At 42.2% G+C, this 13,501-nt stretch overlaps 5 protein-coding genes across 5 annotated transcripts; 2 read left to right on the top strand and 3 right to left on the bottom strand.

The window, feature by feature from the left end:
• Positions 1 to 236: 236 nt before the first annotated feature.
• Positions 237 to 1,369, top strand: LOC145704494 (uncharacterized). The gene is made up of 4 exons (XM_081781947.1): positions 237 to 367; positions 523 to 630; positions 680 to 822; positions 868 to 1,369. Exons 1-4 carry the CDS (start codon positions 319 to 321, stop codon positions 1,033 to 1,035), a joined length of 468 nt encoding a protein of 155 aa, XP_081638073.1. The 5' UTR covers positions 237 to 318; the 3' UTR covers positions 1,036 to 1,369.
• A 167-nt stretch (positions 1,370 to 1,536) lies between these two features.
• Positions 1,537 to 3,658, top strand: LOC145702448 (lysosome membrane protein 2-like). The gene is made up of 5 exons (XM_081779674.1): positions 1,537 to 2,943; positions 2,982 to 3,070; positions 3,110 to 3,216; positions 3,263 to 3,332; positions 3,378 to 3,658. Exons 1-5 carry the CDS (start codon positions 1,596 to 1,598, stop codon positions 3,606 to 3,608), a joined length of 1,845 nt encoding a protein of 614 aa, XP_081635800.1. The 5' UTR covers positions 1,537 to 1,595; the 3' UTR covers positions 3,609 to 3,658.
• A 59-nt stretch (positions 3,659 to 3,717) lies between these two features.
• On the bottom strand, positions 3,718 to 7,642 carry LOC145704875 (alanine--tRNA ligase, cytoplasmic-like). The gene is made up of 8 exons (XM_081782342.1): positions 7,433 to 7,642; positions 5,169 to 7,278; positions 4,947 to 5,128; positions 4,631 to 4,906; positions 4,475 to 4,560; positions 4,316 to 4,415; positions 4,046 to 4,270; positions 3,718 to 4,006 (listed from the first exon to the last, which is right to left on the bottom strand). The coding sequence occupies exons 1-8, from the start codon at positions 7,625 to 7,627 to the stop codon at positions 3,845 to 3,847; spliced, it is 3,336 nt and encodes a 1,111-aa protein (XP_081638468.1). The 5' UTR covers positions 7,628 to 7,642; the 3' UTR covers positions 3,718 to 3,844.
• Positions 7,643 to 7,652: 10 nt separating this feature from the next.
• On the bottom strand, positions 7,653 to 11,537 carry LOC145704876 (DENN domain-containing protein 5B-like). Its single transcript, XM_081782343.1, has 8 exons — positions 9,468 to 11,537; positions 9,231 to 9,427; positions 8,957 to 9,188; positions 8,711 to 8,913; positions 8,410 to 8,572; positions 8,165 to 8,367; positions 7,932 to 8,120; positions 7,653 to 7,882 (listed from the first exon to the last, which is right to left on the bottom strand). Exons 1-8 carry the CDS (start codon positions 11,509 to 11,511, stop codon positions 7,793 to 7,795), a joined length of 3,321 nt encoding a protein of 1,106 aa, XP_081638469.1. The 5' UTR covers positions 11,512 to 11,537; the 3' UTR covers positions 7,653 to 7,792.
• LOC145701712 (cyclin-K-like) lies at positions 11,524 to 13,446 on the bottom strand. The gene is made up of 9 exons (XM_081778928.1): positions 13,287 to 13,446; positions 12,932 to 13,239; positions 12,820 to 12,886; positions 12,496 to 12,750; positions 12,338 to 12,451; positions 12,192 to 12,292; positions 11,974 to 12,144; positions 11,646 to 11,930; positions 11,524 to 11,535 (listed from the first exon to the last, which is right to left on the bottom strand). The coding sequence occupies exons 1-9, from the start codon at positions 13,441 to 13,443 to the stop codon at positions 11,524 to 11,526; spliced, it is 1,470 nt and encodes a 489-aa protein (XP_081635054.1). The 5' UTR covers positions 13,444 to 13,446.
• Positions 13,447 to 13,501: the final 55 nt, after the last annotated feature.

The raw sequence follows: 13,501 nt of genomic DNA, 5'->3' as shown, positions 1-13,501 counted from the left end.
TGATACTTTGGCTGTTCAATGTAATCCGCTTACCAGCAAAAGTGTTTTCTTAACTACGTAAGGTTAATCTGCATTAGAAGCTTATTCGCGGCTAAGTGACTTTGTTTCTCATCCATTTCCTCGTAAGGTTCAGAAGCGAACAATCCCTTGAGCCAAATTCAAAATTAAGAAGCTTCGCGGCGGATTTTCAAAAGCTCCTCAAATTTCATCCCTCCGAACTATAAGTACTCAAGTAAGCATGTGGAGCCGCATTCAGGTTTTTAAAAAATCAGAGCACCTCTTCTCCAAGCTTTTTAAGACAAATTTTATAACTTCAATATGAAAGTTTTTGCATCTCTCATTGCTGCCAGCGCTGCTCAAGATTTGTGTAAGTCCTCCTTGATTTTTAAATAATTCTATAAAGTCCTCAATTTCAACTTGAAAATCTCGAGTATAAAACAAAACAGCAAAGAAGCACAAGTGATCTTCGGTTTAATATTCATCCGAGCACTTTTTCTTCTCAGAATAATCACCGTTTTCTAGTGACAAGTCTCGACAAAGCAAACAGGTACGTTCGACGACTTGAGGATTGGCGAGAAGAGTGGATTGGCACCGAGGGCAAGTTGGGCACGTACGGAAAACTTGAAAAAGGTAGCTTGAAAAAACCCGCTATTTGACATTTTCTAAATGAAAATTCTAGTCACGAGAAGAATCGAAAATACAGGAGACGCTTTTAGAAAAAATGTTCTTCTTTGCAATCCTGAACTGGCTTCTACTGAAGTTGGTGAAGAATCCTTCATCGTTCGAAATTCCTGCAGTGGCGAGAACTGCTCCCTCATTAACGTAGGTAAGAGATATATTTTCAATTCTAACGGGTCTTTCAAATAGAGCTACAAAAACATCCAGAAGATGGAACAACTGATCGACGAATCAATCCAATGTGATGGCGATATCGGACGAAGTCTTGATATTCGACGTGAGGGATTGAGACGGCGAATCACCAAGCTCCGCCGAATTGTCGTCAATAGGAAAGGGATGAAATTCGAGCAGCTTTAGACACGATTTCCAGCGCACGCTGCTTAGGATCAAATTTTTCGGATCCTGTCTGAATTTCGAAATATCATCCCTTTTAAAAGTGTTTGCAAGCTCATCCACGAGGAAGATGACAATACTTGCGATGCTCTCCCTACCGATGTTTTTGAAAAATACGACGCTGTGCTTCAGATCATGGCACAACAAAGCACCTCATCAGCTTGAGTCCAAAAAACCTACCTGATAAAACCTCTGCTAACAATTTAGCGCTGTAACAATTTTCATTTTAAAAAATAGTCAAGAACGCTTCTTGTCTCTTTTTGCCCCTGTATCTAGCGCCTGATAATAAAACTTTCATACAAAATACAATCAACGTTAAATTACCTTGATTTTCAAGGTCAATCATACAGTTTGGCAACGCCTCTTTTTGCTTTGATTTTATAATAAGTTAACCACGCCCGGCGACTATTTGCACTACTCCGAAAAGCATGCGTTCTCAATAATAATTCCATTTTGCATATTTACCCAGACCGAGCAACAAGTACTTTTTTGACCGGCCATAGCGAACTTATTCTAAAGAGAAAATGGGTTGCTGTTGTGACCGAAGAGCAGTCTTCGGCGGCACCGGACTGCTTTTCATAATTATAGCGTCTGTTATGTACCCACTTATTGATATTGTGACAGTATCGGAGCTGGAGAAAAATAATGTTATGAAAAATGGAACGATTCTTTACGAAAATCTCCGAAATCCAAGTCCTCTTGTGCTCTACGAATTCTACTTTTGGAGTCTGGAAAATGGCGCAGAATATGTCGCCGGCACGGATGAGAAACTTTCTTTTGTCCAAAAGGGGCCTTACACTTACGTGGAAAATTATGGAAGAGATCAAATCGAACAGAATAATGGAGATTATGAAAATTCAACTTATTATTCTTTCCGACAAACGCGATTGTTTACATGGAGCCAAGAGTATTCCTGTGAAGACTGTAAGAAAGACGATAAACCAGTGACTGCAAATATTGTTGCAAACGCCATCCATGGAATCGTCACCGACATCTCGCGAAAACGAGATTGGAAAAACAACGAAATCATCATCGAATGCGACAAGGGTATTTCAGAACCAACTGCTGACTGCAACTTTGCGCTTTCAAAGCAGAATTGTGTCGGGTTCCAAGCGCCAAAAGAGTGCTACGAAGAAAACCTTGAGAATTGGTTGATGATTCTCGCTGAAGACGTGTTTGTCAACGCAGGAGCAAAATTATACGACGACGAGAAAACCGTAGACCAGATTCTTTTTGGCTTTGAAGACGATATTTTCAAACAACTCGGCCAAAACCTCGCCGATCGGGCAGCTGATCAAGCCCCGGTCTCGCCAATCAAACCGATCCTAGAAGATCTTTCTGATATCTTCATTAACCTCACCTACGGTCTCTTTCAGCCAAAGAACGGCACCGTCGAAGAACCAGGAAGTGGCTGGGATCACTTCAAAAATCGAAACGGAAACGGACAGAGCTGCTTAGATGGACAAACAACTTGCGCTTACCGAGTGAATGAAATTCTAGAGTGGGAAGGAAAAACGGACCTTGCGCCTTGGTACGGCGAAGACAAAGTCAATTACTGTAATAGAATCGAGGGTACAGATGGACAATCAATTTTCACTGACACTCGCAAGGAAGACACTCTAAATTTTTTCATCTCTGATCTTTGCAGAACAGTTTTCATGGTTCCTGCAAAAGTTACAGTGAATCTTGAAGGTGATGGCTACAAGATCCCGTCGGAAGTTTGGTTTGGCCCGCCAGATGTTTTTTACACAAAAAGCCGACCGGAAAACAGATGTTACTGTTCACCAAATCTTCCTGAAGGATGGTGCGAAAAGTATGATGGCCTTCACATGATGGATCAGTGTCAAATGGGAGCGCCTGCAGTTGCCACTGGTAAAAGAAAATTAAAAACTAAATCACATCGAATTTAGGTCCGCACTTTTCCGGCGGCTCACTCCGATGGAGAGAAGATATTGAAGGGATGAATCCCCACGAAACTCCATTTTTTGAGTGGGGAAATGTAAGTCACCAGTATTTTCAATGAATAAAAATTTCTCAGTCTGAGCATACTTCTTTCAACGGATACGACTTGAATTCTGGTGCAATTACGTTCAACTCAAAAAAGATCCAGATCAACTTTTTGGTCAAGAAGGATAAACGAATTAGGTACGCACGATGTTAAACCTAGGTAGTTGAAATGATCGTTTTCTAGCATTCTTGATCAAGTCAAAAATGAAGACGCAGTTGTATGGCCGATTTTCTGGTCAAACGAAACCATGAAGGTATTTGCAAAAAGGCAAATTTATAGTTCAAGAACAAATTTATAGCTTGACGACGACACTGCCCGATCGCTTTATGAGGCCTCCGTAAAACCAATGAAGATTGGAAGCTCTCTTCAATATACGATGTTTGCTCTAGGAGGATTTCTCATCCTTATTGGCATTGTGGAGCATTTTAGAACTCAGAGGAAACAAGTTGACGTTCCGGAGAAAGAATCTGTTGAGGCAGCCGTGGACGACCCTTTCAAACAAGAAGATAATAAATCCGAAACTTTGTAAAATATGATAAGATAGAAGTCTTGTGCATAAATGCAAATAAACAACTGTAAACACGACTGTTACTTCTTTTATCTAAAATAAGAGAAGCAATTTACCAATTTTGAGATAATTCTCATTTATTCGACACCTGCCCCTCAAATTCTATATCAATAGTAATTTGACATAGAGATAAGTTAGTTTTCAGTAATAATAACAGACAGAACTAGCATCATGCTAGTTAGCATCAAGTTGAACTTTTAAAGATTCGCTGCAGCAAATTCCTTTGCCTTAGCAAGGGCATCATTGAGCCCAGCAACGTTCTTACCCGACGCTTGCGCTTGAACGTCTTTTCCACCACCTCGTCCATCGATAAGAGGACTAATTGAACCGACCCATTCGTTTGCTTTCAATGTTGAGCCCTTAAAAACGCTAGAATGAGAAATAAATATAGTCAAGACCTTGGGAGTTTGAGCGAGACAAAGGACTTTCTTGGCGGTGTGATCCGCACTGAAGAGTAACACATGCGACTTCGGAGATTTCTTTGCGTAGAGTTTGAGAATTTCATTGAGAACTTTGTTGTTGCTGCCTGCATCAAGGAGGAGTACTTCTGGCTCGGCAACATCTCCGGCGTCGATTCGCTTTTCGGTTTCAGATTTTAAGTTGGCGATTCTTTCTTTTTGCACCTAATTTGTAATCAAGAATGAATTTAGTCAATATTACAATCATACCTTCTGTTCATATTGAACAATCTCCATCTTTGCCTTCTTCACAGCATCAACAAGTTCAGCACGTTTCCACGCAGAAATCGGTGCAACTTCCATTGTTTTTCTAAAAATAATGAATAACTGCAGCAAATTTAAAATGGAGCGTTTCCGAGCATTACTTACCCAAGAGTAATTGCACGTTGATTAGCATCCGCGGTGTTTTTCGCTTGAATTGCTTCTTTGACTTCCACCTTTAGCTCATTCACATCCTTTTCTATTTTGAGTTGAATGATCTTTGCGTCCCGAAAAATTTTAGTAACAAATAAATTCAATTTCAACCGTCCCTAATCTCTGAGCCTGTCGATCTGCTTTCTCTGCTTCAGCACCAGTGACCGCGATCATTCGTCGGATACCCTTTGAGATGGCCTCTTCCGTAGTTATGATGAGTTTTCTTGCATGAGAAATGTCTCTCAAGTGAGTACCGCCGCAGAACTCCACTGATGTCTTGTCAGCAGCACCAGATGTGGGATTCGAAAGAAGTTCATTAACTGGAACACCGATTGAAACAACCCGAACTGGATCTGGATAAGTTTCGTCGAACATAGCTCGCAGACCCTAAATTCGATTTAAAATGATTACAACGACGGGTACCGACCTGAATAGCTTTTGACTGAGCGAGTGGAGAGACTTGGCAGTGGACAGCTCCACCTCGGGTGATTACTTCATTGCAGATTTCTTCGACCTGTTTGATTTGAGCTGGCTTGAGAGCTCCACCTGCGGTGAAATCGAATCTCAGTCGTTCGGGAGCAACAAGAGATCCTTTCTGATCAGCCTCGCCTTATAAAAGGTTATCGAGAGGATAAATAGAATTTCTCACCAAGGACACATCTGAGGCCAAAGTTGAGAACGTGCGTTCCAGTATGGTTTGGCATAATGTTCACTCGTCGCTCAATATCGATATTGAGAACAAGTTCATCACCAACTGCCAATTTACCAACTAAAGTTCCTACATGAAGAACATATCCAGCTCGAATCTGTACATTTTTGACGTTGAACTCAAAGTCATCATCATTCTCTCGGGAAAAGTAGCCCAAGTCATAGATTTGACCACCTTGCTCAGCGTAGAAATTCGTCTTGTCTAAGACGATTCCTACTTCACAGCTGTCACAATTTTGGTGGAATTCTTTGTTGAATCGGAGGGCCAAAACTTTTGCTTTGATCGAATTGAAAGAGTATTCACCAGCTTCGTTTGCGTCGTAGTTCTGCTTTGGCGAATCATCAGTTGTTGGAACACCATCGTCCTGGAGCTTCGCAAGAGCATGGACATCTAAATTGATACTTTCATCAACACCAGCACCAGCTCCCTTCGATCGTTCGATCGCTTTCTGGCGTTCTTCTTCAAATTCGTCACAGGATAGAGTCAGTCCGTGTTCCTCAGCAATAAGCGTGGTCAAATCTAATGGGAAGCCATAGGTATCATAAAGAAGCCAGGCAACGTCTCCAGGAAGCTTGTCAGTGAGATTGAGCTGTTTGATCTTTCGCTCTAGAATTTTTTGCCCTCGATCGAGAGTCTTCATGAATTGAATCCATTCTTCCTTGAGGATCTCTTTGGTAGACTCAGGATCTTTCTTGAGCTCTGGGAAAGCGTCGCCGAGTGACTCAACAACGACATCGACAAGAGCGGTAAAATCATCGACCTTCATGTTCAATTTTTCGTGACCATAGCGAATTGCTCTTCTGAGAATTCTTCGGAGGACGTAGCCTCGACCGACGTTATCTGGTCGACCACCGTCGGCGAGAGCGATGGAAAGAGTTCGAGCGTGATCAGCAAGCACTCGGTAGGCCATGTCGACACCGTCTTTGTCTTCCGCGCCGAAAAGACCGGTATATGCGCGGGTTTCGGTTAGCTCCTGGATTTTCTTAAAATATGGAGAGAACATGTCCGTGTCGTAGTTTGCGCGTTTGTCCTGTAAAACAGAGACAACTCGCTCAAGGCCCATTCCAGTATCGACTGATTTGGCGGGAAGGGGAATCAAACTTTTGTCAGGCTGTCGATCGTACTGCATAAAGACCAAGTTCCAGATTTCAAGGACATCTGGATCGTCCATGTTTACCAAGCTGGCTGCGTTTCGTCCGCCGATTCGATCGTAATGAAGCTCTGAGCAAGGGCCACATGGGCCAGTGTCACCCATTTCCCAGAAATTATCTTTCGCGTTTCCAGGGAGAATCTGATCTGCAGGGAGATATTTTAGCCATTCTTCACGGGCTTCATTGTCGGGCTCGAGTCCAGCTTCGGGATTTCCTTCAAAGTAAGTGGCGTAAAGACGATCAGCTGGAATTCCCCAGACTTTGTTGAGCAACTCGAAGGACCAAGCGATTGCTTCTTTCTTGAAGTAATTTCCGAAAGACCAACTTCCCAGCATTTCGAAAAATGTATGATGGTAAGAGTCCTTTCCGACATCGTCCAAATCGTTGTGCTTTCCTCCTGCTCGGATGCACTTTTGAGAATTAACAGCGGATTTGAGCTTGGCCATTGGGGAAGATGGATCAATCGTTCCAACGAAGATCGACTTGAATTGATTCATACCGGCGTTGGCAAAGAGAAGAGTAGGATCATCATGAGGGATGGTCGAGCTCGAGTGGACATAAGGGTGCTCACGCTCCTTGAAAAATTCAAGAAATTGCGTTCGCACCTCGTTGGCGGTGATATTCGTGTTCATTCCCGCTGGTGGTGGGGTGTAATATCTAAACGATCCGAGTTTGGCGGAGTTCTGCACGAGAACTGTTCGAAACCAACGATGCAGATTGGCGAAGTCGGTTTTGATGCGATCTTCTGGGTACTGGGTTGAAAATGCAACGGCTAGTTCCGAGAAAACTGCGTAGTCAGCAGTTGTTGGGCGTTCCGCAACGAAGAATGTTCGGTCGGAAAGATGAGCGTCGAACTTCTTGAGCCAGTCGATGAGGACTTCTTCGTACAATCCAACTGTCTGAAAGAAAGCCCTCAAAAAAGAAAAACTTTACAAGAAACTTATGAGAAGACTGGTTAGTTTTCTTCACAAAGTACAACAGAAACAGATACATCACAATAAACATGTTAGAAAAACTGCATTCAAGCACTTCAAAAAGCTTGAAGTTTTGAACCTTCTTATTTTTCGCCGCCGCAACTGCTGAAACTGCATTTCGCAAGTCAACAGTAGCCAATTGATTGAAATTCAAGAGCTTGGCCTCTGTAGCGAGATCGATCGGAATTTTGTTAAAAGTCGGAAGTCGGCTTCTAACAGCACTGGCGCTCTGAAACGACATTCTAGAGCTAGAGCGCAATATTAATCGGTTCATCTTCCATGCTAGGACTTTTTAGATGTGTAATATGAAATTGTATTAGTAGAATTAATCACAGGAGTTTTTTGAAGAAGCAAAGGTCAGTAAAAATTGCACGATGAGAAGGTTGGTTTTGAAGTTGCGTTGAAAAGAAAAAAATGAAGAAAAGAGTTTAAATGGATTTCAAACGGAAGATTCTGGCATATGCTCTAGCGGTATCGGACTTTCATAAGTTGTCAGGTCGGGTGTTTTCAGCTCAACTTTCTCGATTCCCTAGAAATTAACATTAATAACACATGCCATGGCGAAGTGCTCCTTTCACCTTTGTTAACGAGTCATCAACAGCAAGAACTTTCACTGTGGCTAGATAAGAGAGCATTTCTTCAAGGAAAATCACAGTTGATTGCTCGTAAAGAAAAGCTGACGATGAGTAAAGTTCGTTGCAGCAATCTCTAACAATCTTCATAAACTGTGACATCACTTTGTCTCTCAAAACGACGCATACAAATGTCTTGAAAACTCTCTTTTACAATAAATTTTCAATGAATTGTGAACCTGAAATTTGCCCTCTTTTCCTCCGTCAGAGCATTTATTTTGAACTTCATTGAATACGTCCAGGAATTTAGAGCGGATTTCAGGATCTCCGGAGTGAATCGGCTCCGCAATGATCTGCTGCGCTGTGTGGTAAATCGCATCCCAAGCAAAGTTCGTTCTCAGTCGACTTGTTTTCATTTCGTGAACAAAGATGTCCGAAAAATCTAAGACGATTACATTCGATTTTCTCAAAAGAGTGATTTTACTTTCAACGAGTCCATTTTCACCACAAAGTAGACCATTGATCGCTTGGGCTTGGGGGCGTTCCATGTTCATGAGGACTTGTATTTTGTTTACGGTCAGATGAAAGTTCTTCTGAAGGTCGTCTCTAGACTTTTCTTTGGAGCGGGCGCCTTGTGTTGTTTGCCTATTCCTGGTTTTATAAAAGAATTAAATATCATTCCCCCAATCTATTCTAATAATCAAGCAAAGATTTTCATGCTCATTCTCTTTTTCCTAAAGTCACATGCTCAAGCAAAAAAAAAATAATTTCATTCAACCATTCCTTGTAGAAATCGAGACGACTCTACGCTCTTTCGACATCGTCAATCCCAACCTTTCTGCAGTAAGAATTCGCTCAAGAGCTCCATCGCCAACTGATTTTCCAATCGGTTTGCCGCATGGAAAGTTCCAAAAAGCTCCAGTTACCTCGTTCCGAACTAGCACTTTTTTCACCTTCCAAGCAGGGAACATCCCCGAGTTATCGTGTCCTAATTTTAAGTAATTTTTTTTCATTCAATGGTTTTCTATTACCAATTGCGAGAACAACCAGGCGTCCCAAGTTATTGCATTCAAATTCCACTTCTAGGGTAGTTTTGTTATGAATCGGTATTCGAGGAGTTTCATCCTTTTCGCCAACGAGTTTCACATAAATGTTCGCAGTAGTTTCGGAGATACCGATAAGACTTTCTCCGGGAAATATCCAAATGCGGTATTTTATCGTTGCTCCGGGAAAACCATCGGTAAAACAATTAAATTCGACATCCTTATGAAAATAATTCATAACAGTTTCAAGAAAAATCAAAACCTGTGTCTTTCCAAGCGTCAGAAAATAATTCAAGCATTCTTCCCATTTATCCCTGCATTGTATCAGTCCGTACGATTTGTAGTGTTCATTGACGATCACAGGATTTGAAGTTATACAACTCAAATGATGAGAAAGAAGACGCTTTTCAACTGCAAGTCGTATCCATGCTCGAACTCGACCTCGATCAGATTGAATTCCTGGAGAAATTAAATATTCCAATCCTTAATTTTCTTTCACCTGTCATTTTTAGAACCGTATTCATATCAGCAACAGGCGACCGAACAACTGGTTTGATATCTCTAGTGTACTCCAGACCGGCGATTTTCTTCGCGAATGAACGAAACACACCTTGCTGGTTATCCTCAGCGGTTATTATTTGAGGAGTTTCTGGAGGCGCATATTCTCTGAAACTAAGGAGAAAACTCCAGAGAGCAGATTGAGAGCGTTTTGACTTGCTTCCATGTCTGAAAATACGCTCGAGCAGATCACAAAGTTGCCCGATTTGGACATTTTCTTCGGTTTGGTGGCAGTACTTGACTTCATGGCCCCACTCGGACGCGGTTTCTCGTCCCAAGCGGCCGAGAAGGATGCGTTTAATCAGCTTGTTCACGTCTGAAACGACCCGTTCGATGAATTTGACGTTTTCTTGAAACATGATTTCGGGATTTACAGAGCTTTCATCAACGCTATTCGTCCCAGGATCGGCTTTTGAAAACATATCGTCCGGTCCAGTAAACGGCATTGTACCGGGCGTTGGAGTTAATCCGTCGTCAGGTACAAGCTTATCATTGATGCTTAGAAGATGAAACAATTCGGCGGAATACAGAGATGGAAATTCCGTTGATGGTGTGTCATTGATTTCAATTTCCACTTTTTCCTTCTTCACTTTTGGCTTGAACAATGGTTCCTGAGCAATAAGAGATGAAAGGGGAAGCTCTTCACTGCCATCCAGAGTCGAGTGAAAACTCTGGAATCGATAGATCATCTGCTCGAACTTGACCACGTGATGCATCGTGCTCGGAAGACTACTTTCCCTGCAAAGCTCCGCAAGACGGATTTTTTCTTTCATGAATTCAGCAAACGGTTGACTCTCGAGGAAATTTGACAAGAACGCCATGTGACTTTCCGGCTGCTCGGATAAGAATGCTACTTTGTCAAAAAGACTTGAAGTCTCACGAGATCGAATTATGTCCGACGATTCGTTGGAATTGATAACAAAGTTTTCGAAACCAGCAAACATGAATGCGAAGGCGACTTTGAAGGGCAACGAAAGAGCTTCATTGTGAATTTCATCTAGCAAGTCGTCATTGTCTTCAGGAATGGATTTTCCATGCAAAGAGAAGCTATTCTCGCGCTTTTTCAATCGCTCAAGTTCTTTTTTGTTGATTTCGTTGAACCGGCTTCTGGCGAGATCGATGACTTGGTCTTCTAAGGGAAATTTAGGAAGAGTTTCGTCAACGATCAGGGTTCCATCATCCATATCAAAAACTGTTCGACCGCTCGATTCGAGCAGCAAGTTTGCCAAGAAACCAGGTGTCATGGACTGAGTATAAATTCCCATGATATACGGAATCGGCGCCTCAAGATAGCTCTCTGCTCCGGCAATGCAAGGTAGCAAGGGGATGTAGGTGTCTGGCATAGGGAAAGGAAAGAGGAGGAATTTTAACGACTCTGTCAGTAAAGCGAGTTCTTCCATGTTGGATGAGATGATGACGACTTGTCGTTCGAGCAGCAACGAGCAAATGATTTTCACAATTTTGACAATTGGGACTTTTTCGAAAGTTTTATAAAGCGAGATTGAGGAGGAATAACGAGGCGGGATGACGATACTGTCGATGCAATTGACTTGGAACGAGGTGATACTGGACGATTCTTTCAGAGCAAAGACATTGTTCAATAGCTGCTGCAGCGAGTCCAAGGGCAAGCCGGATATAAAGACAAGATCGTAGATGAGATTAAGAATTTTATGAGAGCAAAGAATCAACGCTCGTTTTGAAATTAGCGCAAGCGCGTGGCTTAGGCCTCCAGAAGGGTTCCAAAATTCCATTGCGTGCACCCAAGAAGATGATCCATCTTCCTTTTTCCAGATAAACGAATGACATGATCGAGTCGAGTTTTCCTTCAACTCTCTGCAGCCGAGCGGGAGTGATAACACCGCAAGATGTGCCTCATTGTCCCATGTGTTTCCCGGAACCGATCTAGGCACGTGAGCAAGAATTCGAGGACTATTCGTTTCCGGCGAAGGGCCAACGATGTAAAAGTAATCGTAGCAAGCTGCCATACCTCGTTCTATTTAAAAACCATTCTGGGAGAAGAGTATTATTTAAAATTGTTAAAAATGAAACTTTGGACGAATGATATATTCAGGCAGAAGTGGTCAGGTAAAGGAAAATAATATTGCTTATCTCCATTGACTCTGGTTTTGATAGCCTCCTTTTTGGATTCAATAGAGCTTTCAAAATGAAAAGTTAAGGTGACGATTAAATCCTTTCCTTGTCCGAAGCTATTACCAGAAGGCCCGTAGCCGCGCCTGCCTCCGCGTGGGCCAGAAGGAGTTCCATTCATCTGTTGTTGGTTTCTAGTGTTATCCCAGCCGCCATGTTGCGCTGGGCCTCCACCGTATCCCTGATGCTGCATTGGAACTGGGGGTCGTTGCACGCCTTGCATTCCATATCCTCCATGAGGTCCTCCCTGATTCATCTAAAGTGACGATTCACAAATGCGATAAAAAGAAAGAAGCTACATTTTGAGGAGTAGAAGGTCTCCAAGCACCGGAAAACTCCTGATGTCCTCCCCTTTGAGGTTGTGGTGTATGAAATTGATTTGTATTGAGATTTTGCTGGAACGGTGGCCGCTGTCCATGAGCTTGAATGGGAGTTGTTGGAACAGAAGCGCTCATCGGCTGTGGTCGGTGCTTAAAATCAAACGAGTTCTTAGAACTGGAAAATGACGGGTATTTACATCGTGAGGTGGCTGTGAGGATATGCGAGGTGTGGGCGTTTCGGAAGCTTGATTTTGTTGTTGCTGATTGTTCGCTGCGTTTTCTGCTTGTGCTCGAACGACTTAAATATCGAGGATAAATAATGAAAGAAATAAAGTCTTTTTACGTTCAGAAAGCTTTCCAGCGTCCAGATTTTGAAGAATGAGCTGCTTAAGCATTCCTTGGTCGACAGTATCCGCTTTCAGTCGTTTTTCAGGCGTTCCTTCAGTATGAACAACATCTTAAAGATAAAGGAAGAGATCGAAAAGAAGAGAAAAGGAATACCTTTACGCTTGGGTGTTTTACTCTTCTTCATCTTTGAGCTCTGATAAATATCGAGCACAGAATGGCAAACTGACTCGATCAGTTCCATGCTCAGATCTGGAATGAACTTTTCCCACCATTTCGTTGACGCTGCGAGAACTTCAATCTTTGCCAACTTTGCTGATAAGAAGATCATTGAGATCGCGATAATTTCGGGCTCCCATTGAAGGCAAAGCGTCGTTTGAAGAGAATCGTTGGTAAAGTTCCAGCTTTGCTTCATTTTCAGATCATCATTTTGTTTTTTTAATTCATAACAAAATTAACTGAAAATTTATGATCATTTCTGGACAAGATTTTCCATTTGCTTCTCTTCAATCCTTCCTTGAATATCATTTCTCAACTGCTCCGCGTACTAAAAATGATCAAAAACAACTCACTTTTATGAGCATTTCTTTACCTCAATAATATATTTATAAGGATGAACAACGTTAAAGTCAAATTTGATCGCTTGTAGCAAAACTCTTTCCATGGCCATCACTTCCTCCCTGGCCGTTACTTCCGCATTTGGGCCTGAGCCACCAAAACTGGCAAAATGTTGCTCGGAAAGAAGCTGTTTCGCGAGTCGCACAAGATCTTTGCATTTCTTCGGCGTTTCTTCGACCTTTCCAGCTAGAAAAAGGCAGCAAGTGGCAGTAACATAGCGCTGTCGGAACTTGACGAACGAGTGTTGTTGGTAAAATCGATGATAGAAGACTGCAGCGGTCGCTAGAAATCAAATAAATTAACAAGGAAAAAATTAAAAAAAGAATTACCAAGAGTATCGTGATGAAGCTTTAGTTCGAGCCCGAGTTTGTGAATGAATTTCGCTCCTTCTTTTCGATACCTAGCTTCGTTTTCTGCCGAGAGTCCTTGTTGCCTAGATGGCGAGTTTTCAATATCTTTTCGATCCCAATACCAACAAGGTAACATCTTAACAAAATTATTGTAAAAAAAGTGAGGCCAGCACAAACGGGCCTCTTGTTTGGAA

Source organism: Oikopleura dioica, chromosome PAR (assembly GCF_907165135.1).
Source record: "Oikopleura dioica chromosome PAR, OKI2018_I68_1.0, whole genome shotgun sequence".
NCBI classification, from domain to species: Eukaryota; Metazoa; Chordata; class Appendicularia; order Copelata; family Oikopleuridae; genus Oikopleura; species Oikopleura dioica.
This window is presented reverse-complemented; position numbering and strand designations above follow the sequence as displayed.

Bases quoted from the DNA above. Each gene is read 5' to 3' on its own strand.
- LOC145704494 (XM_081781947.1), top strand. From the start codon at position 319: ATGAAAGTTTTTGCATCTCTCATTGCTGCCAGCGCTGCTCAAGATTTG. The intron at 368-522 runs GTAAGTCCTCCT...ACCGTTTTCTAG, and splicing joins CAGCGCTGCTCAAGATTTGT to TGACAAGTCTCGACAAAGCA. The intron at 823-867 runs GTAGGTAAGAGA...TCTTTCAAATAG, and splicing joins AGAACTGCTCCCTCATTAAC to AGCTACAAAAACATCCAGAA.
- LOC145704876 (XM_081782343.1), bottom strand. From the start codon at position 11,511: ATGGCAGCTTGCTACGATTACTTTTACATCGTTGGCCCTTCGCCGGAA. The intron at 9,189-9,230 runs GTTTTGATTTTT...TATTTTCATAAG, and splicing joins TGACGCTTGGAAAGACACAG to GATGTCGAATTTAATTGTTT. The intron at 8,368-8,409 runs GTAAAATCACTC...TAATCGTCTTAG, and splicing joins TGAAAATGGACTCGTTGAAA to ATTTTTCGGACATCTTTGTT.
- LOC145701712 (XM_081778928.1), bottom strand. From the start codon at position 13,443: ATGTTACCTTGTTGGTATTGGGATCGAAAAGATATTGAAAACTCGCCA. The intron at 13,240-13,286 runs GTAATTCTTTTT...TTTGATTTCTAG, and splicing joins GCTTCATCACGATACTCTTG to CGACCGCTGCAGTCTTCTAT. The intron at 12,887-12,931 runs GTAAAGAAATGC...GATCATTTTTAG, and splicing joins CTTATAAATATATTATTGAG to TACGCGGAGCAGTTGAGAAA.
- LOC145704875 (XM_081782342.1), bottom strand. From the start codon at position 7,627: ATGAACCGATTAATATTGCGCTCTAGCTCTAGAATGTCGTTTCAGAGC. The intron at 7,279-7,432 runs GTTCAAAACTTC...GCTTTCTTTCAG, and splicing joins CGGCGGCGAAAAATAAGAAG to ACAGTTGGATTGTACGAAGA. The intron at 4,007-4,045 runs GTCTTGACTATA...AGCGTTTTTAAG, and splicing joins GTCTCGCTCAAACTCCCAAG to GGCTCAACATTGAAAGCAAA.
- LOC145702448 (XM_081779674.1), top strand. From the start codon at position 1,596: ATGGGTTGCTGTTGTGACCGAAGAGCAGTCTTCGGCGGCACCGGACTG. The intron at 3,071-3,109 runs GTAAGTCACCAG...AAAATTTCTCAG, and splicing joins CATTTTTTGAGTGGGGAAAT to TCTGAGCATACTTCTTTCAA. The intron at 3,333-3,377 runs GTATTTGCAAAA...ACAAATTTATAG, and splicing joins GGTCAAACGAAACCATGAAG to CTTGACGACGACACTGCCCG.